This window comes from Moschus berezovskii, chromosome 13 (assembly GCF_049115385.1).
Source record: "Moschus berezovskii isolate FMDL1 chromosome 13, NW_MosBer_1.0, whole genome shotgun sequence".
NCBI classification, from domain to species: domain Eukaryota; kingdom Metazoa; phylum Chordata; class Mammalia; order Artiodactyla; family Moschidae; genus Moschus; species Moschus berezovskii.
Window position 1 is genome coordinate 71,465,852 of NC_142472.1, and position 26,400 is coordinate 71,492,251.

Sequence of the window (26,400 nt, forward strand, 5' to 3'; positions counted from 1 at the left end):
AGGATCTTCCTTCTCCCTGCTCCAGCATTAATGAAGCACGGAGAATCACACACACACACACACACAAAGTCAGCCTGGCCAAGATGGAAGCAGCCGCAGTCCACGCCAAGGCCAGGACACTGCCAAGGCAGTGGACCAACACTTCCTGCTTGGGAAACAATGACAAAACCTCTGCACCTATAAAGCTTCCTCTTCTCACTTCTCCGGTCCTCTGGCTTCTGCCCCCACACCCCCATTTCCTTCCAATAGAGCCCTTCCCTGCTCCAGTTAGACATGATGCCTTCTGATGCTTACACTCCAGGACCCTGATGGATACAGAGGATGAGCAGTAAGGAGATGGGGCTGCGCAGGGGTCTGAACAGCCTGCGTGCCATCAGGAGTTGTACGCAAAGGGAAAGAAGAGCGTTAGTAAGCCTAGGTTCTTGTAGTGAAGATACCTCAATATTCCCAGCAAGGAATATTGAAAAGGAGGGTCCTGACTCGGGCAATGGCATTGCAAATAGAGGAGGGGAGGAAATACAGGAGGGGGAAGGCGGGGCAGAGGACAGGCAGGACTTGGTAGGAAGAGGGCAGGAAGGGAAGGCTGTGTGACTTGGGTCCACAGGGGTTCTTTCCCCCAGTACTTACTGAGCGTCTACTGCAGCTTCTGCTCTAGGCATCAGGTACACAGCTATCAGCACAACAGAGCAGCTTACGACCTGCAGTGCGACAGACAGACAACAGCCAAACTAGCAAAAGACACCATTTGTTGGTATGAAAACGGGTGAGGGAACAGCAAGTGCTGGAGATTGGGAGTTGCTGAGTGTATCACAGGGTTCACAACTCCACCGCTCTCCACATTTTGAACTGGGTAACTGTGTGTTGCATAGCACCTCAGATATGCAGATGACACTACCCTTATGGCAGAAAGTGAAGAGGAACTCAAAAGCCTCTTCATGAAAGTGAAAGGAGAGTGAAAAGTTTGGCTTGAAGCTCAACATGCAGAAAACAAAGATCATGGCATCTGGTCCCATCACTTCATGGGAAATAGATGGGAAAACAGTGGAGACAGTGTCAGACTTTATTTTTTTGGGCTCCAAAATCACTGCGGATGCTGATTGCAGTCATGAAATTAAAAGACGCTTACTCCTTGGAAGGAAAGTTATGACCAACCTAGATAGTACACTGAAAAGCAGAGACATTACTTTGCCAACAAAGGTCCGTCTAGTCAAGGCAATGGTTTTTCCCGTGGTCATGTATGGTTGTGAGAGTTGGACTGTGAAGAAAGCTGATCGCCGAAGAATTGATGCTTTTAACTGTGGTGTTGAAGAAGACTCTTGAGAGTCCCTTGGACTGCAAGGAGATCCAACCAGTCCATTCTAAAGAAGATCAATCCTGGGTGTTCATTGGAAGGACTGATGCTAAAGCTGAAACTGCAATACTTTGGCCACCTCATGCAACGAGTTGACTCACTGGAAAAGACTGATGCTGGGAAAGGTTGGGGGCGGGAGGAGAAGGGGACGACAGAGAATGAGATGGCTGGATGGCATCACTGACTCTGTGGACATGAGTTAAACTACGGGAGTTGGTGATGGACAGGGAGGCCTGGCGTGCTGTGATTCATGGGGTCGCAGAGAGTCGGACACGACTGAACTGAACTGAACTGGTGTGTTGCAGGAGGCTGGCCTACGCATTATAAAATATTTGGCCGTTCCAGTTTCTTCTCCAGCTATTAATAGAAACCAATAAAACCTCTACCCCTACTATGTACACATACACACCAGGCATGACAACCAAAAACGTCTTTAGATGTTCCCTAAGGTATTCTTGGTGGCAGAGGCAGGGGTCATCTTGAGAACTACTGCTGTAGATCATGTTTGGGTTTTCTGTTTTGTTGTTTTATGCCCCAGCACATGTCTGTCTTGGCAAATGTCCCACATACTTGAGAAGAACGTATTCTGCAACGGTTGGGTATTCTGAATTAAGCAATGAGATGCAGGGCTGGTCCGTTCTATAACTAACCTGGTGGTGGTTTAGTCACTAAGTTGTGTCCAACTCTTGTGATATATTAATTTTTTTAAAAAAGTTAATGCCAATGCCATGAAAACAAGCGGACAGAAACCTTAAGAATTTCTACACTAAAAGAGACTAGAGAGACTTAACAACCAAGTAACATGTAAGCACTCGGGTAAGAAAAAGCTATGAAACGTTTTGAGTAACAGTTGAGGAAAGTCAAATATGGACTACATAGTAGACACTACTTATTTTTGTAAGTGTGATAATGGTATTAGGGTTATGTAGGAGACTGTGCCTACTGTTTGGAGATGGATGCTCAAGTATTTAAGGGTAAAATGTCATGATGCCTACAACTTACTTTCAAATAGTTCAGCAAATGAATGTGAAAGTCACCCAGTCATGTCTGAGTCTTTACGACCTGACCTCATGGACTATACAGTTCATGGTATTCTCCAGGCCAGAATACTGGAGTGGGTAGCCTTTCCCTTCTCCAGGGGATCTTCCCAAGCCAGGGATCTTATCTGTAAACACTGAGATGAGACTATGCCTATCTGTAAACACTGAAGGCAGGAGGAGAAGGGGACAACAGAGGATGACATGGTTGGATGGCATCACTGACTCAATGGACATGAGTTTGAGCACGCTCCGGGAGATGGTGAAGGACAGGGAGGCCTGGCACGCTGCCGTTCCTGGGACCGCAAACAGTTGGACATGAGTCTGTGAATGAACAATACCACACACCACTGATAACTGACAGTTAAAACTTACCTGACTGGAGCTCCCTGGTGGTTCAGCCCATTAGGTGCTTTCCCTGCCAGGGCCCAGGTTCAATCCTTGTTCAGGGAACTAAGATTCTGCAAACCACAAAGCACAACCAAAATAAAAAAGTAAAACTCATCTGATTAAAAAAGTGTGAAAAGAGCCCAATACTATAAGAAAAATTATTTAGAATATACATAGAAAAAATCTGGAAGCCATATGCAAACATTTAACAGCAGTTTCTTTCAAGTTTCATTTACGAAACTTTCACATTTTATGTTAAAATTCAAACACTGTAGAAATGTCTAATAGTGAATGTATTTTGATAACTGGGAAAAATGTTTATTAAAATCCCAAATATGTATTTATTGGATGACTATGTAACGGATGCCCCTCTACCAAGTTTCCAGCAGCTGCCTCCTTTCCAGGGGGCTGAGGAGGAGCAGATAGACGAGCTGGTGGAAGAACCACCACCAGAAGAAAAGTGCTCCTGAAAGGAAGCAATGAAGCTCCCGTTTTCTGAGAAGCAGCCTTCTCTCCACCAATACCCGCAGAGTCCTTTGACAAATGGCCTCTTTTTAAAAACTAAGGCTGACTATTCTTTGTTCCTTGTTAACAACAGAGAAGAATTTAGATACGGGGTTGTAAAAATACAAGACTTGTTTTTATTGTGACTTCAATAATGTTAAATTTCAACACAACTATATGTGCTGATGGTACTCTGGAAATTGGCAGTTATGCAAATGAAGAAAAATTATCTTTCAACTAATGAGGCATTAAATGTTTCAAAAATGTCTTTTCACAATAATCATCTTGCCAAAAGAATCCACACAGTACAAGTAAAATGGGGGAAATGGGAGTAACACTGGTGGAGAATACCACCGTCAATACTCTGCTTGTGTTACCACACAATGTGTTACCGTTCTGCAAGATGGACCATCAGGAGAAATCCAGTCCAGGTACACAGGCTCGGTCTATATGACTTCTCACAATCGCGTGTGAATCAACAATAAAAATCTTAGTTTAAAAAATTCTTTTAAAAGGATCCACGCACAGACTCATGAGGACAAAGTAGGAAGCAAAAATCTTTATTTCTGAAAAAATTCACATTTATTAAAAACAGCAATTTCTAGCCAAATAATATAAAGCATTTTAAATTAATTATTTGAAAGTATGTACACTCTTTGTATAAGTGAACACTTTAAACTGTACAGATTTAAACAAAGTCATTTAGCAAACAGGTTGGATCACTATTACCTACTCAGTAAGGTGTTTGAGTGTTTCAGAAATAAAAGATTCAAAGCACAAGAATGAGTGCCATCAAGTATTTTTATCCATAAGAACATACTCTGCTCTGTACATCAAATGAAATCAGTCATAGTACTGTACAATAATCATGCCCTCATTTCTTTGGAAAGGCTATTTAAAAATCAAATGTACATATAATATACAAAACTGGATATTTTACAGTTTATTTCATTAAACACATATTTAAAATAGTAAGTAGAAGTGAATAGAATCTTCCTAATTCATTCATTTCCTATCAAAGAATGAATATGGCCCCTCTTTACCTTCTACCTTCCCAAAATATACAGAGTATTAAGGTCTATCAAGCAACATCCATCACCAAGTTACACTGAGGTGAGAGGCAAATGACCTTCTAAAATGACAGACATCGGGGTATGTCAGCCATCCACACGTGGCGGGAGTCTACCTGAAATGGATGAAAAATACTAGTCTCGCAGAATGAGGTCTGCTGGCTACACTCCAGAGCCCGTGTTAGCGTTCTATCTCTAAACTAGTGTCTGAGTAACTCAAAATTCATTGTGAACCAAAAAGCAGGTGACATTTACTGTAACATCAGAGGCAAAACCAATTCAATCAGGGAACAGGAATTTGTAGGAAAACTCAAGAGATGTGCGTAATTAATTTGATGATCCCAGATATCAGGCAGTCCCTTTCAAGGGATGGGCGGTCTTCACCAGTTTGTGAGTAAACTGTATTCCGCTGTTGCAGGCTGCTGATCCACAAGGCCAGCTCGCGGCACAGCCACTGTGAATGTTCCAGACATGAAAGTGCTTGCTTTTCAAAGAACTACGGAAATGGAGGGCAATGTGCAGAAAGCTGGTAACCCTAACCATCATGCACGCGACCTGCTATTCATCAGGCTTCCTGCCCGCCCTAATTGGTACCTCCCCCTCACAAACACTGCCTATTGTACCGTGAAGATTCTCATTAAAGATAGGCACATATCCACCACGAGGAGGCTGCAGCCCCGGCCTGCTTTTGAATGCTCTGTACCTAAGCCGTTCACAGAGTACAGATTCTGAGACCTTACACGAGGCCCTTGCATCTTGAAACTACCTCACATCAAACACACAGAAAGAGAGCACCCTGAATTTCCAAGAAAGCAGGACGTGTCCTCAGAAGCAGCCAATCTACTCCAAACTAAACTTCAAAGTGAGAGGAGAAACATTATAAATAGGGTGTAGAAATAACATTTCTGGATGTAAAAAAAAAGAAAAAAAAAGTCACTGTGGAATGCTCAGTGGTTAAAAGGACTGCAGTGTTTCTTGCTCTAACAAACCTTACTCTTAGAAGTTTCCTAATGAGCTGTGTTTCCGTAAAGCTCTTTGTGGTATTTATTGTAACCTATTTTCACTGCATTTTTCTTAAGAACCATTTCCCTGTGTGCCCTCTGGAGATCTTTCCTCTTAAAAACTTACACTGCTTACGACCATTTAAGTGAGGCAGTTATCAGCGCTCCTAGACTATATAGCTTATCTTTGGCATTTTGATGCTTTTAAAAGGGAAACACAAATCACTGCACACTCTGCTTCCATTTCATTCTGTGATCAGCCCTGAGCGGCGGCCATGTGGTTCTGGGGAGGTCCCTCGTCCAATTCCCCGGTGTCCTGCAGGCCTCCGGACCCGGCAGCCCGTTCCTGCAGGCCGGCCATCTATACGCACAGCCCAACGGGCCGAGTTACTTAGAAACTGACAGCAGGAGGTTCAGCTGAAAAGCAGAGAGAAAGGCTGTGTTAGTTTTGCTGTGCAATACCGCACTCAAGAAAAGGCGTTCAGATTCTCACAACCAGAACAACAGGGCAAGTCTAGAATTTTAGAGACCAATAAACCCGGCTGTAATGCAGAACCTGGACCCGTGACGGTCTGATTCCCGAAGCAGCCCCTGGGGCACAGCACATCGTGGGGTCCTGGGAGGAGGTACGGCCGAACCTGGACCCTTAACTCATTCAGAATCCAATTAGGAAGACAGGAAAAAACTAGACACCAACACTGACAAAAAACAGAAAAGGCTCTCAGAGGTCCCCAAACTTCTTGGCACCAGGGACTGATTTCGTGGAAGACAATTATTCCATGGACTGGGGATGATTCACTTGAATTATATTTACTGTGCACTTTATTTGTATTATTATCACATTACTTCCACCTCAGACCATCAGGCATTAGATCCCAAAGGCTGGGGACCCCTGTAAATAACCAACTTCACCTTTCTCTATGCAGAGTGTGCTGTGCAGAGAGTTGTATGCTAAGAATTCTTTAAATGATTCTTCACTGCACAAGAACAGGCCCAGCAGATTCGGGAGCCCCCTGGCCCCTCTGTAAAGGAGGGCATGACACAGAGCCAGCCCGGGGAAACCAGAGAAGTCGCCACCATCGCCGGCAGGGATGCAGCCTGAGCTCTGCAGGTCTGCCACCCTGGCCCTGGAGAGACCTGTGGCTGACTGAGCCTGGCAGTGCGTCCTTCTAAACGCAAGGGTATTTTATTTTTTTGCATTTTATTTACTATTAAGTATGTACACTGCACATTTATGAGATCTACTGGCAACTATAATTGTCCTTTCCTTTTTTAAAAAAAAATTAATTTATTTTAATTGGAGGCTAATTACAATACTGTGGTGGTTTTTGCCATTCACTGACATGAATCGCCCATGGGTGCACATGTGTCCCCCCATCCTGAACCCCCCTCCCACCTCCCTCCCCACCCCATCCCTCTGCGTGGTCCCAGAGCCCCGGCTTTGAGAGCCCTGCTTTATGCATCGAACTTGCACCAGCCATCTATTTCACACACGGTAATAAGTACGTTTCAATGCCGTTCTCTCAGATCATCCCACCCTCTCCTCCGCCCACACAGTCTAAAGTCTGCTCTTGGCATCTGTGTCTCTTTTGCTGTCTTGCACACAGGGTCATCAGCAGTCACTAATACCAGCTGTTGTTATTATCTAGAAAATGGAACGGTTCTGAAAGAGGATCAAGGAACAGTGAGGAGGATGGGTTCTCTTAGTGTTTTTCAAACTACTGGGTGCAACCAGTAGTTTGGTTCTTGTCGTGAAAATAATTCAGTGGTTCATCAACAGAAGAGAGAAGAAAAGCAAAGCAACTGAGTTGCACAGAGTGGGTGACCACGACAAAACCTGGAATTTACAGACGCGCACACACTAAAGCACACACCTCACGGGCAGGCAAGAGTCAGGCGGGAACCCAGGAGCTCCGCGTGTTCTCGCCAGGCCCTCCTCCCCTCGCACCTTTACCCACGCTCGCGGCGCCCACCACAGGCGGCCCAGGCCCGAGTCACCCCTCCAGGGCTCGTCCCCACCTCACAGCCCAGCCCTCTGTCCCGCAGCCCGGCGCCCTCCCCTCGCCAGGATGCACCTCCTCCGCGGCCTGCTCAGGTGATGGCTGTTTCTCTTCCACATGCCCGCGATCACCGGGCCGGGAGGTGGGACTGCAGTCCCCTCTGCCCCTCACTGCCATTCCCGGACCATTCTCCTTCCCGCTCCCGCCACCCTCCCCAGCTCTGGCTTTCAGACCAGGCCACACTTCACTCCTCCACACCCACTCCTCGGCTGTCACCTGGCCGTGAGCTCTCTACAGGTCTCAGAACGCTATCATTTTTTTTCTAAAACTACTCCTGCGAGAATTCTTGGTGACTTCAACACCCCGACAGCTAACCTTCCAGGGTGGAGGCCTCTCAGTTCTGTGGCTCCTTTCCTCCAACACCCGCTTCTTTCACCAGCCTCGTCAGCTCCTCAGGCCGCGGGCACCTGCCAGCTCCATGTTCCCCCTCACTGCAGCCGCTCCACGGTCCCACTGTCACAGCTCACACTGCGACCCCACAACTATCTTCCAGCTCATCTCCCCTCTCGTCCTCCCACTCCAATGATCCTGACTCGACCAGGACCTATAACCCGGGTTCCTCCTGCCTTCTCACTCTCTTTCCATCAGCTCCTGCTCCTTGTCTGCCATGTTCCACAGCAACCACTACAGCCACTCCCTAATTACTTCAAAGGACTTATAAAAAAGTATGCTGATTGTATACAACCCTAGAACTACAGAGACACCTTATCTTTGAAAAACAAGAAACTCATACAGCCGTAAGAATGAAGTTCTGATGCAAGCTCCAGCATAGATGAGCCTTGAAAACATGATGGTAAGAGAAAGAAGCCCATCTTCAAAGGCCATGAATTGCATGATTCCATTTAATGCACCATCCAGACTAGGCAAATCATAGAGACGAAAATGGATTAGTAGAAGAGGGCAGAATGAAGAATCTGCTAAAGGACAGGGGTTTCTTTGGGGTGGGATGAAGATGCTCTGAAACTAAGACAGTGGTGATGGTTCCAGGACTTGGTGGATATACCAAAAACTCTGAATTAAAAAGATGGATTTTATGGTATATGAATTATACTTCAATTTAAAAATGACCCCACTTCTCCTCCAGCTACCACCCCATCTCTTCTCTCTCCGCAAGTAGAACTCCTCAAAGACTGACCATACTCACTGCCTCCAGTCTCTCTCCCTGCGGGTTCAACGCAAACCAATCAGATGCTCGCCAACCTTACTGCTCTCCTCTCCAGCCCTTCAGTTCAGTTCAGTCGCTCAGTCGTGTCCGACTCTCTGCGACCCCATGAACCACAGCATGCCAGGCCTCCCTGTCCATCACCAACTCCCAAATGCTAAACCCAATGATTCTTAAAACCGGAAACAAAATACCCTCCATGGCGCCAGTCTACTTCTACTCAATAAAAGTCTGCTGACAGAACTGAATAAATGACGACAGTAAACACAGGCTGCGCTCTCTACTCAGCTCTTTTAATTTAGGAAGAGAAAAAGAGGACATCTTTCTAACATCTTTGAAACAGGGGCCTCTTATCATGCATACTGCAAAGAAAACTATGCAGCAACCTAAATGCCACTATTTGAGTCTTCCACAAGGAGTTCATCTTAAACATAGCAACTTTCAATTATCAGAAAGCAGTAAAAAGCAACTGTGGGGACTTCCCTGGCGGTCCAGTGGTTAAGACTCCATGCTTCCACGGCAAGGGGCCAGGTTTGATCCCTGGTTGGGGAACTAAGACCCCATGTGCCACAAAGTGTGGCCAAAAACAAAAAAGAAGCAACTGAAAATTTGAACACCATCGCCAAATGTGAAAGAGCAATTCAAAGCTTAAACTCTTGCTCATCAGAATAATGTACAATTTAAAAATTACAACAAAATACAGTAACTCAAAAGATACTATCTACTCAAGTAAGGTAACTAAAAGGTTATGAAAGTAACATGGACTACCTACCTGTTCCATAGAAGGACAAGCAATGATCTGAACATCTTCAGGGCTAAACTCTTCCTTTAACAAGACGTGGAACTTCTGGAAGACTTGCTGAATATTATTCTTAGAAAGAAGAAAAGGCAATCATATTACATGAATCACTGAAAACAGATTCAGCCTCCTTAAACATGAAGAACCAAGGAAGTTAAATACTGCTGCTGCTGCTAAGTCACTTCAGTCGTGTCCGACTCTGTGCCAAAACAAGTGGAGGAGACGTATCTTCCAGGGGATTACCAAAGACACGTAACTGGCACTTAATATTTCACATGCCAGCACAACCTAACTAATAAGACTTATCAGATAGTATTTCCTGGAAAAAACTAAACTCTTGCCAGCCTTGTCCCCTCCAGAGAATAATGAGACTTCAGCAGCAATTTCTTCCACAAAAGATAATGAAGTTCCCAGACACATAAACTGTACTTTAAAAATCAACGCCTTGGGTAAAGATGTGAGCTCAACACAGAGCTGGAAGCAGTGAGTACTAAATTTGCTCTGGCGTTTAATCCCTTGGGGGTCACTGCAAGCCATTTATTTCCACTACTCACCAGTAAAATGGGGCATAGTTCCTGAGATGCTGTTCTCTCAAGTGTTGGGCCACATCTCAAACAAAGGTCTGATTACTTATTTACTAATTTCTACTTTTTGGCAGAAATTACCTTTGTGCCATCAGTTCAGTTCAGTTCAGTTCAGTCGCTCAGTTGTGTCCAACTCTTTGCGACCCCATGAATCACAGCACACCAGGCCTCCCTGTCCATCACCAACTCCCAGAATTCATTCAAACTCATGTCCATCGAGTTGGTGATGCCATCCAGCCACCTCATTCTCTGTCGTCCCCATCTCCTTCCACCCCCAATCCTTCCTAGCATCAGACTCTTTTCCAGTGAGCCAACTCGTCGCATGAGGTGGCCAAAGTATTGGAGTTTCAGCTTTAGCATCAGTCCTTCCAATGAACACCCAGGACTGATCTCCTTTAGAATGGACTGGTTGGATCTCCTGGCAGTACAAGGGACTCTCAAGAGTCTTCTCCAGCACCACAGTTTAAAAGCATCAATTCTTCGGCGATCAGCTTTCTTCACAGTCCAACTCTCACATCCATACATGACCACAGGAAAAAGGAAAAACCACAGCCTTGACTAGACGGACCTTTGTTGGCAAAGTAATATCTCTGCTTTTTAATATGCTATCTAGGTTGGTCATAACTTTCCTTCCAAGGAGTAAGCGTCTTTTAATTTCCTGGCTGCAATCAGCATCTGCAGTGATTTTGGAGCCCAAAAAAATAAAGTCTGACACTGTTTCCCCATCTATTTCCCATGAAGTGATGGGACCAGATGCCATGATCTTCATTTTCTGAATGTTGAGCTTCAAGCCAAACTTTTCACTCTCCTCTTTCACTTTCATCAAGAGGCTTTTGTGTCATAGGTAACCATAAAAAATTAAGACAAAATGAGGGCTGGGACGGGGAGGGGGGGGGCGGAATCAGACAGACGCAAGCTTTCTAAGTCTTTCAAGAATCCCAGTGCTTTTTTTAATCGACTGCACTAGCGACTTAGCAGCAGCAGCAGCAGCAGCAGCACTAGAATAGTAGATCAACATTTCTAAATGTTTACAGGAAGAGGAAAATGCTAGACGAAGCAAGAATTCTTGAAGAGACCAGCCAACATTCAAACAGATCATCATGAAACTTACCCTGACTGGTTTAAACAGGATGAACTCAGTATCCTTGTTGGATAAGTACAAGGACATACTTCTCAATGTCAGGGGCAGCTTTGCTTTTATTGTCTTGTAGGCACTTGCCACAAGGTCACTGACCTTTGCTGGAAAGAAATTAGCCTCCTTAGTATCACAAATAAAAACAGAAGAAGTACTTCCATTTTAATTCAGAGGAGAGAATAAAAGGAGAGTTTAAAAACAGCAAAAGACGACTATTTCCTCACAGAATTTTTTTTCACTTTTATTTATCAAGTTTAATCACAAGCCCATAAATGTTAAATATATATATATATAAAATTCTAACCACAAAGGCTAAACAGGAAAGAATTCCTCCAACATGGCTCAGGACATTCACAGGGACGGTAATATGGTGCCTTTGGAATTTGGAGATAAGAGGTAAAGTAGAATTAGAAGTCATTTGCAGAAAAACACTAGAAAGAATTACTTCGTAATGAATGAACTTACTCACTGTGACTCTTACTGACTCACAGTAAGAGATGCTCTCTGTCTTATGAGATCATTCAGAAAATGCCCACATGTATTTAATGGGAACTAAAAATCCATTTGTTACATTCTTAATACTATATTATCAGAAAAGGAACAGAATTCCAGAAAATGTTAACTGAGATAATTAGTAGCCCAGATGTCAGTGTCTCAAAGAAGCACAAACTAAACTGAATCTATATAAAGCATTTAAAGAGAAAATCACCTAAAAGCTAGAAAGGAAAAGACTGATTAATCATTTCAAAGACGGTCGACCTCACTCTAAGAAAATGCATATTAAAACAACTGAAATGTTTCAGGTTGGCTACAATTACTAAGATTGTGCATATCCACATTTGGCAGAGGTGTGGGGAAACAGGCCCCTTCACGCACTATTATTTTTGGCCATGCCACGGGGCACTGACTGTGGAGACCTAACTACTGGTTGTCTGCTGTTGTTTTAGTTGCCAAGTCATGTCCAACTCTCTGTGACCCGATGCAGCCCACCAGGTGCCTCTGTCCATGGGATTCTCTAGGCAAGAACACTGGAGTGGGTTGATCTTCCCAACCCAGGATCAAACCTGTGTCTCTTGCGTTGGTAGGTAGGTTCTTTACCACTGAGCCACCTGGGAAGCCCATTTTAACTACTGGACCACCAGGGAATTCCCCTTCATCCACTGTTGATGGGAGTACAGCATGAACTGGTTCAGCTTCTTGGAAGGGATACTGGGCAATATCTAGCAAAACTGAAAATACACATACTCTTTAATGTTTGTACTGCTGAAAATTTACCTTACGGACATGCTCACAAAATACCACCAAGATATGTGTGTTTATTAAAGAGTGAAAGGAAAAACTAAAAGTAATTTAAATATTAATAGAATTATTAAAGAAATGGTGCTCTAGTGATATATGTGTCCATTAATTAAAATGGGCAGAGTCGGATACGGGGGTGGGGAGGGGATATTTTGTAAGCAGATTGGGTAGGAGGTCCCTGGGGAAAGAGAACCAAGCATGGTTTTCTTGACATAAGGGAAGCCATTTTGTCCTAAGTCATTTTGTGATCTAAGCCCAGCCACAATGCTTGTCCCTGAACAGGTCTCAGTAATTGATGATCTTAAGGGAAGTAAGGGAATGCAGGAACAAAGGAAAAGCAGTCAAAAAACAACAGTTCAGTGACAAAACACTAGCTTTGTCCTCAAGAGATACAGAGAACAATCTGATACACGTCTTTGAGTTCTGCAGGAAATAAGGCCCACAACCAGGTGGAGGCTGGAATGATGGTGCTGACCCTCATGACTTCAATCAACAAAAGCTTAGATTCTGTAGACCACGGCCCCAGTTCAGTGCTGAATTCTCTGCTCAAACCCCTTCATGAACATGTGTACCCTTGGCTTAAAACTTCCCCAATTTCTCTGTCTAGGGAGATGCTGCTTTGGGAAAGGTGTTCTTTCTTGCTGCAAGTAATACCTCCTTCCTTCTCCTGATCTTTGCCTTGTTTGTGTCTTTTAGCTCAACTTTTACCGAAAGGGAAACTTGTGAGTGTCCAGCTAGAACTTGTTACCTAAAAAGTGGTTACCCAGGTTTTTCAAGTAACAACAGTATAATCTTATTTGTATAACATTTCAAGTCCATATGTACTAGAATACAAATGTTCGGGAAGCAGCTGTGAACAGTGGTTACCTTCCAGAGAACTAGTTTGGAGATGGAGAACAGAACTACTTCTAATTTTATACTTCTCCACATTTCAACTTTCATATCATGTTAACATTTTTTTTAGTTGAGGAGGGTTATAGATGAGCAGGGCAAGAAAGTGCCAGTGCTCTCAAGAAGAAAGAACAACCAATTCAAGAACTGCATATTTTTCATAAACAGATGAAAACTCCTTTAAGACAGTTAATTCCATAGGCTCTGGCCCTGGCATCACTAATATACTTGAGGGGTCACTGGTCAGTTTTCAGAGGCCTGGATAACTACAGTTCTATGTGGAGCTCAGTAAATAAAGTACCCTAATTGTTAAGAAGGTATATTTCCCAGAGTGAAATAACAAACTGCAATCCTCATTATAGCTCAGTCTCATGAGTTTATCATGAATTGACCCCAAGAATGTGATCAAGTCTGCATGTACCACATTAACCCTGGGTTCCGAGGGTCCACGACAAGTTTCTAGACTGTTCTTGGTGTTCCCTCCCCAAAGGCTCAAAAATCTTGGACATTTCAGTGTGGGTTTCTCCTGTTACAGATCAAGAGACAGCAACTCCATAGCTCCCTGCGGCCAAAGGGGGCAGAAGATACAACTAGGTAAACTGAAGTGTCACTGCTAACATTCGCCAGCATGTCCTCACAAAGAAACAAACAAAGTGATTAAATAACAAAAACAGTAAGCCTCACTTCCTCTAGTCCTTCTGTCGGCTTCCTTTTCCTTTCATCTGCTCCTGCTTTACTAATGACAACGGTAGTGCTACTCAAGACACCTCACACTCAACATTGAGACTTCCACTAGGAGCCCACTTGAGAAAATGACAGCCCCTGTTTTGAGCAAAAGAGAATCCTTTCAGAGCAGAAAGGAAATACATTAATTATACATCAAGCCCCTAGGCTTAGCTGTACTAACTATGCCTATGCCAATTTGTTGGTTTCTACCTATTTTAAGAAAAATTTATTGCACCCAAGAGTTTCATCTACATTAACATTCAAAATAAAATCAGCTCCTATTTCTAAATAAGCTCTGCAAGTAACTGAAACCTAGAGCCAAAAGCCCAGTTAATCCAAAGACAATCAGAATTCCTTCTAGAACTGGTGCTGAGTTACAGATTGACAAGCCTGTTGCTGACCCTGAGGGGTCAGAACAAGTGGTTGCCACCAGGCTGACTATAGTCAGAATTTCCAGTATTGTCTGTAAAAGACTGGTTTTCTGTCTCTTGACAGAATGCACTACTATGCGAAGGATGTTCTCTGTCCTTTCATAAGATGGCAAAGATTTCAATCTCATAAACAACACAAGGTTTAAAATCCAGTATACCATTCACTGTCTCTACCACAGTAAACTAAAGCGTGTCACAAAGTTTATTTGCAAAATAAAACAAATCAATGCAAACCTATAAAAGTTCCCATGACAAATATTTGGAATAAAATCCTGCCTTCCGTTCAAATACAAGTGATAATTCTCTGTGCTTCACAAATCTTCCTAGAGATACAGAGCTGCCCTTACTTTTCTCTGTTCTACTTCAACTTCAAACTAACCTGAGGCACTAATAAGAATAACTGAAAATTTCAGAATGGCCTCAATTCTTTTCCCCAAAAGAAATAAGTACGTGATAGACATACATTCTTTCACTATGGAAAGCCAATCGTGTTAAAAAAAAAACCCTAATTCCAGTTTAAGTGCCTATAGACAGTCAATCTTTTATGGCTGCTAAGACGGAATCATCCTTCGGCTTTCTCACTATAAGCAAAACACTTCCTACCAGCTTGTACACAGCTTTCCCATAATTAAAACACTGATTGCTTCTCCATCATGTTCTTCTCATTCAAAGGATCTCTATCACAACATGAGCCAAGGAACGGCCAGAAATATATAATCTAATATAAAGTGATTTATTCTGGTTGAATGACAACTTAAACTGTCATAAAATGGACTAAAAATAACCCAGAAAACTAGTCGTGATTTTCAGTGTTTAATATCTAATGCCAAAGAAGGGAAAAAACCTTCTTGCACAAAAAAATTTACATTTAGGAAAGAGTTAAGACAGGAAACATCTCAAGCATTTCTGCCAATCAATGACATTGCCTGCCAATTCCCAAACAACTTTAACAATTTTTTTTCAAAAAACATTAAAGAGAATGTAACTGTAAAACATTAAAGAGAATGTAACTTGTATAAAATGTAATAATGTCCAATGTTTCTTCATATAATACTTGGAAACAGTAGCATACTCTCCATTAATTTCATACTATCAAACACTGTATTTTCATCCAAGTTCTAAGACAATGAAAAGCAGGTATACAAAAACTAGTGCACTCAAAGCATTTTCATCTAAGCCATATTTTATTTTTAACTGAGTGTGTGCATATATATATGTGTGTGTATGTGTTTTAATTCTTCCTTCGACTTGGAATGCTTATTGAAATCCAAGTAGTGTTGGCTCAATTAAGACCTGTCAACTCCAAACTGGATCGTGCATTAACCTAAACCACAGCAAGAGTAGGAAACCAACTCCAAGCTGTCAGAGCATGACTATATAAATGCAAATTAACTGACATCCTCAAAGAGAAATCCCAAATAGTAAAATGTGGATACCTGGTTGTGCCCAAGGCTGCTGAGAGAGCGTATACTTAGGTCCTCCCTGACTGGCCATTGTTTTTAATGCTGAAACCTAGTAGAGGAAACAAAAGGAGAAGTTTCATTTCACTGATGACAAATTAAACTAGAACTGCTCTCAAAGGATGAGACACCATTCAAACCTATGAAAATAATAATAACCAAATGTACAGCTCTAAAAGAAAATAATTTCCCATAGTCCTTTACAACCAATAAAATATTTTAGCAAAACTTCTTTCATGATTTCAAGGCATACCACTGTTTTGCAAAAAGAAAACCACACCAATGTCCTGAGGCATTCTGCCTGAAAGATTTCAGGAAGACAAGAATGAAGACTGAGAGAAACATCAACACAAAACAGATTTCTCTTTAAGTAGACTGTTAGGTTAACTTTAAATTATTTTCCTTTGTTATCAGAAAAATGTCACTGGAGCTGGACAAAATCCCCTTTATATATCTACAGGGTCCTTTTCTTCATTATAGGCAGAGAGAATGTTACTTATAAAAAAAAAGGTTTTCAGATAGCATCAAAAAGCACACTTGACCAACCAACGTTAGAGGTATGGAACTGGACGCCCACCCTCTAGTCACTTGTCTCTCATTCCTCAGCATCAGTACAGAGAAGCAAAACCATTTTGGACAAGAATGTTCTTAAGATGACAAATTACAGTGGGGCTAAGGTGGAGCTGGGGAGTGTGAGAGACAGAAATTCATAAAACATCTTTCTAGAAATGGACTGCTAGGTGCCAAAGGTCCAGGCCATGACCTTGGCCTCAGTAGACAGTCTCATTAGAAAGACTTCAACACCAGCTCTTTAGATTTCTCATAAAGAAGGCCACGTAAATATGTAGGCAGAGAATGGGCACAGACAGGATATAACGTAAACCCAGGCCTCTCCAGCCCTCTGTTTCCACCAAGTTCACATTCCTGAAACTACTTCTAGGCCCTTGCTCATGCTGTCATGTGTATAAAATCACCCCTTTCCACTGTCACTCAATTCTTCTATATGGCTTTATTTGTGCTGTGAAATGCTGCTTTTAAAACTGAGTCATTGTCTAGGAATTAGACAATGCTAAAAGAAAAACATGCTCGTGTTTAGTGTATATTATCCCCAATATTTCCCAATGTAAATATAAACATACTAATGTGTCTACATTTACAAAAGCAGGAACACAGTGCTCTGAAAACTGTTTTTTTCCACTTAAAACTAAGTCCTGAACATTTTTCTGTATCCAACTGTTACACTTTAATAGTAATGCCTGCCTGTTAGTCCACTGACTGTTTCAGAATTTAACCGATGTCATAATGACATATATTACACAGAACTATTTTTATATTAAAAGCAAATACAGACTTGTACATTCACCTCTATTTACTATCTAGATAATATCTTAGGTTGGCCATAAAGTTCGTTTCGGTTTTCCCATTAACATCTTATGGAAAAACCTGAATGAACTTTTTGGCCAATCCGATACTTGTCTTTAAATTAAACCTCAAGGAGAATTTTCCTCAGTTTCCCCAATTAGCCCCATCTTTTTTAAAACCCTACAGGATGAAGACAGACCCACTGTCTCATAATGACCCTGCTGTACACATCTTCATGTTTACATAATATCCATCTTGATTTCCCATTAGGTTATAACGCCTTAAGAACAGAAATTAAATTTATAGGTCAAATTCTATTACAACACTATGTCAGAAAAAAAAATTAATTTATAGTGTTACTGAGGAAATTAATAATATTTCAGAGGGAACATTAAGAGTAAACTTGCAATACTTTAGCAAATTGCTTGAGAAGAAATGAAAACTGCTAACATAAGTCTGAGTTTTTAGCATAAACTGGTCCCACCACAGGAAACACTTTTTAGCTTAGCTATAAACATTGAAATTATACTTCCTATAAAATACTTTCATTCAGATTTTTTTGCAAAAGCAAAATTTTCACTTCACATTTGTCACATAAACTAACATTTCTGCAAGTACTTAGAAAGTACTTTGCTATTTTTGATCTTCTGGTCCTGATATATACAGATCACTATACAGAATAGAGTGAAAGTTGCTCAGTCGTGTCTGACTCTGCAACCCCATGGACTGTAGCCCACCAGGCTCTTCTGTCCATGGGATTCTCCAGGCAAGAATACTGGAGTGGGGTAGCCTTTTCCTTCCCAAGGGGATCTTCCTGACCCCGGGATCACACTCGGGTCTCCAGCATTGTAGGCAGATTTTTTATCATCTGAGTCACCAGAGTTCTCATATTAACCTTAAGTAAGAAGGAGGGATACGATAGTGCTCCTCTGTAGAGATCAGAAAACAAGGCTTGTAGAAGCTGAGTGCATGCTTCCATCTCAGTCAGGAGGTACAGAATGCGGTCCACAGCTCAGTTTTCTTGCCTCGAAATGCTATGCTCTTTCTACGGCCCTCATGACTGGCCCAAGCCCTACTTAAGAGTTTGCTTCAAGCAATATTCAATATGATGAAATTCGAGAACAATAAAAAGTATGGACAATTTTTTAGTTTTGGAAAATATCCGACCCAAAGTTTTCATATGAACCTCTACCCCTCAACACTTGGAAAACAGTTTTACACTCCCTGTGTGTGTGCTCAGTTTCTCGCTCATGTCTGACTCTTCGCGACCCCATGCACTGTAGCCTACTAGGCTCCTCTGTCCATGGGATTTCCCAGGCAAGAATACTGGAATGGGTTGCCATTTCCTTCTCCAGGGGATCTTTCCGACCCAGGGATCAAACTCGGTTCTTCTGAATTGCAGGTGGTCTCCTACACTGCAGGCAGATTCTCCACCGACTGACCTCCACCGAAGCCCACTGAATTCCCTGGGACCAGTCAAATGATGCTGAGAGAAAAGGCTATTTTTCAAGGAGCAGGAAACAAGGCAAAGTTCTTCTAGAACTTTATCATTCTCAAGAAATTTCATTATTTCATAAAATAAAATTTTATTAACTGTGACCCCCAAAAAATCAGGAAGGATGTTTACACCAGACAGATAAAAACGTCGTAGAAATGTTCATCTCATGTGTAATGGGTCACACTGCTAAGGTTGAATTTCTCAGTCTGAAATGATGATGATTTACCTACAGGGGATGTAAGGAGAATTAATGAAAACAAAGCATCTCAACAAAGAGAACTCAAGCAAAGAGCTACATAAACAATAAAGCCAATTTACAACAGGTGCAGGGGATTGGAATCACATCTGGAGTCTTCAGGTACAAAAAAAAAAAGTCTTCTAACAGCCTAAAAATGTTTCTACAGACTCTCTCAGTTTGTTTCATGGCTGCTGCTGCTGCTAAGTCACTTTAGTCGTGTCAGACTCTGTGTGACCCCATAGACGGAACCCACTGGGCTCCCCCTTCCCTGGGATTCTCCAGGCAAGAACGCTGGAGTGGGTCGCCATTTCCTTCTCCAATCTGTGAAAGTGAAAAGTGAAAGTGAAGTCACTCAGTCGTGTCCGACTCTTAGCGACCCCATGGACTGCAGCCTACCAGGCTCCTCCATCCATGGGATTTTCTAGGCAAGAGTACTGGAGTGGCTTGCCATTGCCTTCTCCTTGTTTCATGGCAAACCCATATATATTTTAAAAATCAGTCCAAACTCAGAAACAAGCTGAGGACATTCTGCTAATGAGGCTTACATCCAAACAGTAAATACTGAGACCTACAAGCATACATCCAAATGAAAGATGAAATACTGTTTCCTTTCTCCATCGATGAATACTGTCTTTCTTGCAGTCATTTATCAAGGCACAAGAACTGACTTAAAATGGCAATTATAACAAAAGGGGTATAAGATTCTGCACCTGCAGAATTACCTTCAAAGAAAATCCTTTTAAAGTTTTAAAATCATTTACTCTGTCTCTGCTATTCAGAATACTAGTAACATTGACTTGGTGAAACATGAAAAATGTTTGGTCCACAAATTCTAAGAAACAATGTCTTAAATGATCGCAAGTGTCTGCATGAACTCCAGGGTGTACAGTGCATGTGAGTTGCCTGTGTGTGTATATATCTTCACCTTTGACCCACTCTATGCAAAGAGGACAAGGGAAGAAACCTACATTTGGAATTTGTTGTTTTTCAGTCGTTCAGTCAGGTCTGAACGCGTCTGACTCTTTGCGACCCCATAGACGCTTTGCAACCCCATAGACTGCAGCTCCCCAGGCTTCCCAGTCCTTCACTACCTCCAGGAGTTTGGTCAATCTTATGTCCATTGAGTCAATGATACCATCCAACCATCTCATGCTCTGTCACCCACTTTTCCTCCTGTCCTCAATCTTAGCAGCATCAGAGTCTTTTCCAATTTGGAATAAGATAACATAAAAGGGATGCTGGGTCCTCTAAGCTAAAGTATCTACTAAAGAGTCTCACTAAACAGTGAGGAGCAGTGAGGGACCAGGGTTGTAAAAGGAAAAACGAGACTACTGCGAATGAACTGAGGAAGTTCACATAGACTGAGCTGGTGGCGGGAGTGAGACCTTTGCCTCCCCCATCCCACAGTGAGAGGAGTATAAACAGGGCTGTATGATCAGCTACACAGGGGTCCCTGCTGCAGTGTGTGGCAAGTCCATGCAGAGCCAAGCTATAATTCAGACTTGGATATATATTTTCTACCTTAATGTCTCAATTTTAAAGAATGTTCAGTGTCCAGAATCTTCCAAAATGCACAAAGTTAAACCAGATCCCCAGGTGGCACTCATGGTAAAGAACCAGCCTGTCAACATAGGAGATGTAACAGACATGGGTTCAATCCCTGGGTCAGGAAGATCCCCTGGAGGAAGGCATGGCAACCCACCCCAGTATTCTTGCCTGGAGAACCCCGTGGACAGAGGAGCCTGGCAGGCTACAGTCCATAGGGTTACAGAGAGTCGGACACAACTGAAGTGACTTAGCACATATTAAATATACCAAACTTATACTCAGGTCAACTTGGACAACTGCCATCAGTAAATTTTCATTCTTTTGACTTCTAGGAAAACTGTTTTTCTAGGAAAAAACCCCTTTAAGCCAAGAGTTCATTATAACCAACTTGCTTACATGAGAAGATTCATTCTACTGCTCTGTTACTGTAAAATATTCATCTCTAGCATTTCCCACCAGTATTAAGGTGGATGCTCTCCCAAAACACATACGATGATCTACAAACTAGTTGTCCATGAGGGCAGTTTTAGTAAAAACTATGATGTCTTATTTGTAACTTACAAAATATCAATACTAGCACCATTTTCTAAAAATCAAAAGCTGGTAGAAAACATTTACACCACACTCCTTTTAAATTTATGTAGTGAGGAAAAAAAGACACACACATTCCAAATTCTTGAGGAACTGGCTAAAATCCACCAAACAAGTAATATACCCCAATCATCAGCTCAGTTCAGTTCAGTTCAGTCGCTCAGTTGTGTCCAACTCTTTGCGACCCCATGAATCACAGCACGCCAGGCCTCCCTGTCCATCACCAACTCCCGGAGTTCACTCAAACTCATGTCCATCAAGTCGGTGATGCCATCCAGCCATCTCATTCTCTGTCGTCCCCGTCTCCTCCCACCCCCAATCCTTCCCAGCATCAGACTCTTTTCCAGTGAGTCAGCTCTTCGCATGAGGTAGCCGAAGTATTGGAGTTTCAGCTAACCCCAATCATAAAAAAATAGTTTACCATTTCTATATTTGCTTTTTTTTTTTTTTTGGTATTTCTTATTTTTAAAAACTAGTATCTTCTGTCTTTATCACGGGACCCAGCAACACATTACCAATGAACAATTTCCTGAGCCACCTCTTGTCATTTCATAGATACACCCTGTCTCCCCATTTAAGACTTAGGTAAGCAAATTTGAGAGAAAAGGCTGTCACTTTTTTTTTTTTTAATGTCCTCAAATTCAAGTCTGGACAGACAGCAGAGATTATTAAAGTTAATTTCAAGACTTTTAAAACATCTTTACGAGGTAAGTCCTTAGCAACAAAACTTAGGTTTTTTAAAAACAATTATTAAAAAAAGAAAGTCAAAACTGCCATGATCTGATTTTTTCCTTTGCTGGCATTTGCCAGTTCATGGATTTTAGCTGGGAGACAGAGAGATAGATTATTATAAATCTATACATCTGGTGATTAACAATGCAATGATATAGAATCTTCAATTCTCAATCATCCATACAAAATGAAAGGTAGGAACAGCATGTAAAACAAGAGGAAAATAAATCACTCATTTAGGTAACGGGAAACCTTCATACATAGGTCTGTGACTACTGCCATGAAGGTCCTAATCTAAGTGAGAGTCCCAGACCACATGCAGACATCTATACTGTGGAGAACAGAGCTAACCAGAACCTGCTATAACCAGATTTGCAATACTCACAGTTTCTTTTAAAACTGAAGAATTCTGCATGCCTACTTAAAAGTCTAAACCAAAAAGCTTCCGTAGGAGGAAACACGGTGATTTCTTAGGATCATTCAGTTCAGTTCAGTTCAGTCGCTCATTCGTGTCCGACTCCTTGCGACCCCATGAATCACAGCACGCCAGGCCTCCCTGTCCATCACCAACTCCCGGAGTTCACTCAAACTCATGTTCATCGAGTCAGTGATGCCATCCAGCCATCTCATTCTCTGTCGTCCCTGTCTCCTCCCACCCCCAATCCCTCCCAACATCAGACTCTTTTGCAGTGAGTCAACTCATCGCATGAGGTGGCCAAAGTATTGGAGTTTCAGCTTTAGCATCAGTCCTTTAAGACATCGGTTTACTATTTCCTTCTGCCAAGGATTTCACAAGAAGGTAATTCAAATTGCAATCTAGGGAAGAATTCAAAATCACTTTACCAAATATGCAGCAAGGTCTATACCTTCGTCAGGAACTCCTCCAGCGGCTCTATGAACAGCTTGGTCTGCTGCTGAATAAACTGCTCACAGGCTGATTTCAGGTGACGGTCTACGTCTTTTTTAGAGTCAAGGTAATGTTCTCTTATCTCAGGAGTACCCTTAAAAAGAAGATGACAATTTCCCCCTGTTTTTATGTGCCTAGAAATTACCAGACATGTAAAGAATGTCGTTTCTCTCCCACCACCAAGGAAACAGACTCCTTCTCACCTCCAACAAGAACTCTATCAAGGCATTGTTGCTATTCAGCCTAAAAAATCTTGGAACAGTCATAGGATTCAGGATTTTAAATGCTGCATCTGTGAAATAAAATTACTCATCCAGTGAACATGTACAGTTTCAACAGGGAAGTCAGGTAACTATTTCAGTGTGTAAACATACACGCATTCTCTATCACCACAGGGCCAGAGCGCTTTCATTTCCAAGTCACCTCCAGGAGTGGGTGAGGTCAGTGCCCATGATGGCTACAGTACTCACGCAGAATTATTTTCTAGAACTCAGAATTGCAAAATGGCTATTAACACCAATTATTTATTTTTAGGAACAAAGAAAAAAGGATAAATGGTAATTAACACCTTACAATTTCACAGCTTTACTTTAATGATGCTAAATAAGATTTCCTTTAAAAAAAAAAAAAAGATTCATATACTTACCCAGCTTCTTTTAAGATCTGGCTGGCATAGAAATTTATTCATTCGAAGCAGAGAGAATAAATTAATATGTCAGCCAGAAAAAAAGGAGAAAAAAAAAAAAACACACCAAAAGGACGTATTTACCCCTTCACCTCCAGATTAACTAGAATCTGTGCAAAGTACTAACAGGTCTCATTGATGTTCAAATGCAATAAGATATAACGTTAGTCATGAGAGGTTAGAGGCTTAAAAGTAAAGACAGCAAGTATTAAGCGATAGTCAGAAAATACCATTGCTTTGCTTTGCCTTGCTAGGCTGGAGAAAGCACAGCATGAAGTGCTTCTAGCCTCGATTTAAAAGTACATACACACACCACACTGTACTCCCTGCCTCGACTGTGAACTGATTTAACTGAAAAAACATCCCCTATCAGATTCAGGATTCTGAATTCAGTATTCTTTAGTTAATGACTCTTCATTTCCGCTGTCCTTTCTACGAGAAACCTGAAAAATTGTAGGTGATCATACGGCAGGATTACAGAACCTTCATTATGTAGTAGGGAAAACATATTTTAAACCAAAATTTGCCAAAATTTTAGAATACTTCATTTTCTCACACCTCAGTGGATCTACGGTAGAATGAAGCTGCAACAGGTTATGAATTAGAAAAAATATGAAAGAAAATAGATCAGTCCTGCTTCACCTCATCCTTTGAATAAAATAAGGACCATCAGTGCCTGGCATTTCTCAAGGTTAGGGTGCTATTCCCATATGTCACACTGAAAGGAAAGGAGGAAGTCAATCAGAATGTTTGGGTATGGAAGCCTCTGATGAGAAGAAACTAAAATAAAAAAATTTTAAAATGATGCATTCTATAAAGGCAAAAGTCAGGAAATCTGGCTGCTGTTAGTAAAAAAAAAAAAAAATTTACAAAGCAGATGAATAACATACAGGCTTACTATCCAGATTCCACCAGAACCAAAAGGTATTCTCTATGGTGAAAAGGAAAGTACATTAGGAAAAGAAAAAGAATAAGCTGTTTTAATATGACTCACTCTGATTCCAAGTGATGTTATATCAAGTCCACTATTTTATAAGCAGTCATTAGGAAAGTAACTTGTTCCTCTTGGAAATCCTATATTTGGAGACCCTCAAAACCATGGGATACAAAAAGTAATCTGAATGGCTATGAATTTTCTCAATTCTCCCAATGCTCAAGGGAGAAATCCATTCATTTCATAAATGGATGGCTTAAGGCATTAGAGCTTAATTCTCTTAGAAATGCTTAACAAAAGATAAAGTTTAGATAAATTTATAAGTAAGGGAGATGGATATTGATGGTATATCCTTTAACTGTTTAAGATCAGCATCTTAAAAAAAAACTAATCTTTTCGAAATCATCACTTGCTAATTCAGTCAGAAACAAATCATTAGTATGGATGAAGCACCTATCTCAAGATGATTCAATGTCTATTACCAACTCAAGACCCTATCAATGCGATTACTTAACCAGCTGATATAATAATACAACTTAAGTTTATTTAAGCACCTTAAACTTACAAAAACATTTTAATATATATTTTTATTCATTTTCACTCTTAATGATCTTGATAATCTGGTGAAAGCATCATGACGGGTTGATTCTGCTCATTTTACATGGGGTACGGAAGCTAAAACACACATTTAAAATTACAAGAACCAGGAAATGATAGACCAGGAACAGAACTTGACTCACTCTTCTCATTTTACCCAGCTGGCTTCCTGAGTTTCTATGAATTGACAAACCCAACTCAACATCTAAAATCATTCCAGTTAGCTGACACTCTTAAGTAGTCATTACAATGATCTTTCATTTTTTAACTGGTTATGGTAATATGTGGCACAGTCTAAGAGAAGTCATACTCCACTGCAAGTTGAAATGCTCAAATATAGTTCTCTCCATAAAGAAAACACAAATTAGATGTAACTAGGATGTTGTCAGCTCAGCTTAGTATGAACAAGCAACATGCTCAGCAAGCACAGCATGCAAAATAAAAAATTGCAGATGAACATGAAATAAACCTATAAACCTGTGCTGCCACACTTGGACAGGTCAAACACACCCAACTGTGCCAGCCAGGGCAATGAAGTACCTCTAGTTTTCTTGAGGTCCAGGGAAATTTCCTTAATGGTGAATTCAGTGTGAAATGGAGCAATTTGTTCACGAAGAATCAAAAGATGCTTTATTAAGAAAAGTTGTCCATCAATCTGAGTCTAAATTGTAAGACAGAAAAATGGATATTATCACAGATTAAGTAAAAATAGGAATACATATAACACGTTTGCTACTAACTCAACATTAATCTATCTAGGTCACTTGCCTTTAGCATAACTACATGGTACCAATACTCCTCTGTTGTGCGATGAACTCTACCATATTTTCATGTTGAAACTATCTGGAAAAATCTTACTTCAAACTTTTACTATCATCTACTCCAAGAAAGTAAACCAGACAAAAGGTTGTAAAGCAACACAGTTAGAAACAGAAGTCAAGTCTACTCTAACCTGGTGGAGAAAGAGAAGAGACGATACGGCCCAAGATCAGCACAGCACAGGAAGCAGAGTTCAAAGTCTGAGCCTGACTCTGATCTCTCACAGCTTCCTAGTTTCTCTCAGTAACATAGCTTTCACTGTTTGGTCAGAGTGGTTTCAATATTCAGAATATCAGAAATGTTAGTATTTATAGAAAAGTACAAAAGGAGCCTGCAAATGTAAAAAGATTTGGGGTGGTCATTTTGAATTACCCTGCCAGCAATGGAGAATGGACTACCTACACCCCACACAGGAAGTGCAGACACTCCTGCATTTCCTTTTACCCTCTCAGGACACATCCTCAAGAATTTTGTGATTCAAGCTCAGTTCCCAAAGCTCTGACCCAGTTCCCAAAATAGTGAACCACCATAGCTCTAATTTCAGAAAAGAGTGTGTATATTAAGAAGAGCAAGGCTAGGTTTGCTCCTT

The 26,400-nt window shown here is 41.4% G+C and overlaps 1 protein-coding gene across 3 annotated transcripts in view; it reads right to left on the reverse strand.

Moving 5' to 3' along the window:
- Window positions 1-3,819: 3,819 nt before the first annotated feature.
- COG3 (component of oligomeric golgi complex 3) overlaps window positions 3,820-26,400 on the reverse strand; it is a 75,419-nt gene continuing 52,838 nt past the window's right edge. For 2 of the 3 annotated variants that reach the window (XM_088842763.1, XM_055426059.2), the window contains exons 17-23: window positions 25,533-25,653; window positions 22,980-23,068; window positions 22,736-22,870; window positions 15,877-15,952; window positions 11,070-11,197; window positions 9,348-9,446; window positions 3,820-5,770 (exon numbers count right to left, since the gene is read on the reverse strand). In XM_088842763.1, the coding sequence (XP_088698889.1) occupies window positions 5,741-5,770; window positions 9,348-9,446; window positions 11,070-11,197; window positions 15,877-15,952; window positions 22,736-22,870; window positions 22,980-23,068; window positions 25,533-25,653 (678 nt within the window). In that variant the 3' untranslated portion in view covers window positions 3,820-5,740. Of the gene's footprint in view, window positions 5,771-9,347; window positions 9,447-11,069; window positions 11,198-15,876; window positions 15,953-22,735; window positions 22,871-22,979; window positions 23,069-25,532; window positions 25,654-26,400 lie in introns of those variants that run through there. The other variant, XR_008685942.2, reaches the window with a different exon arrangement.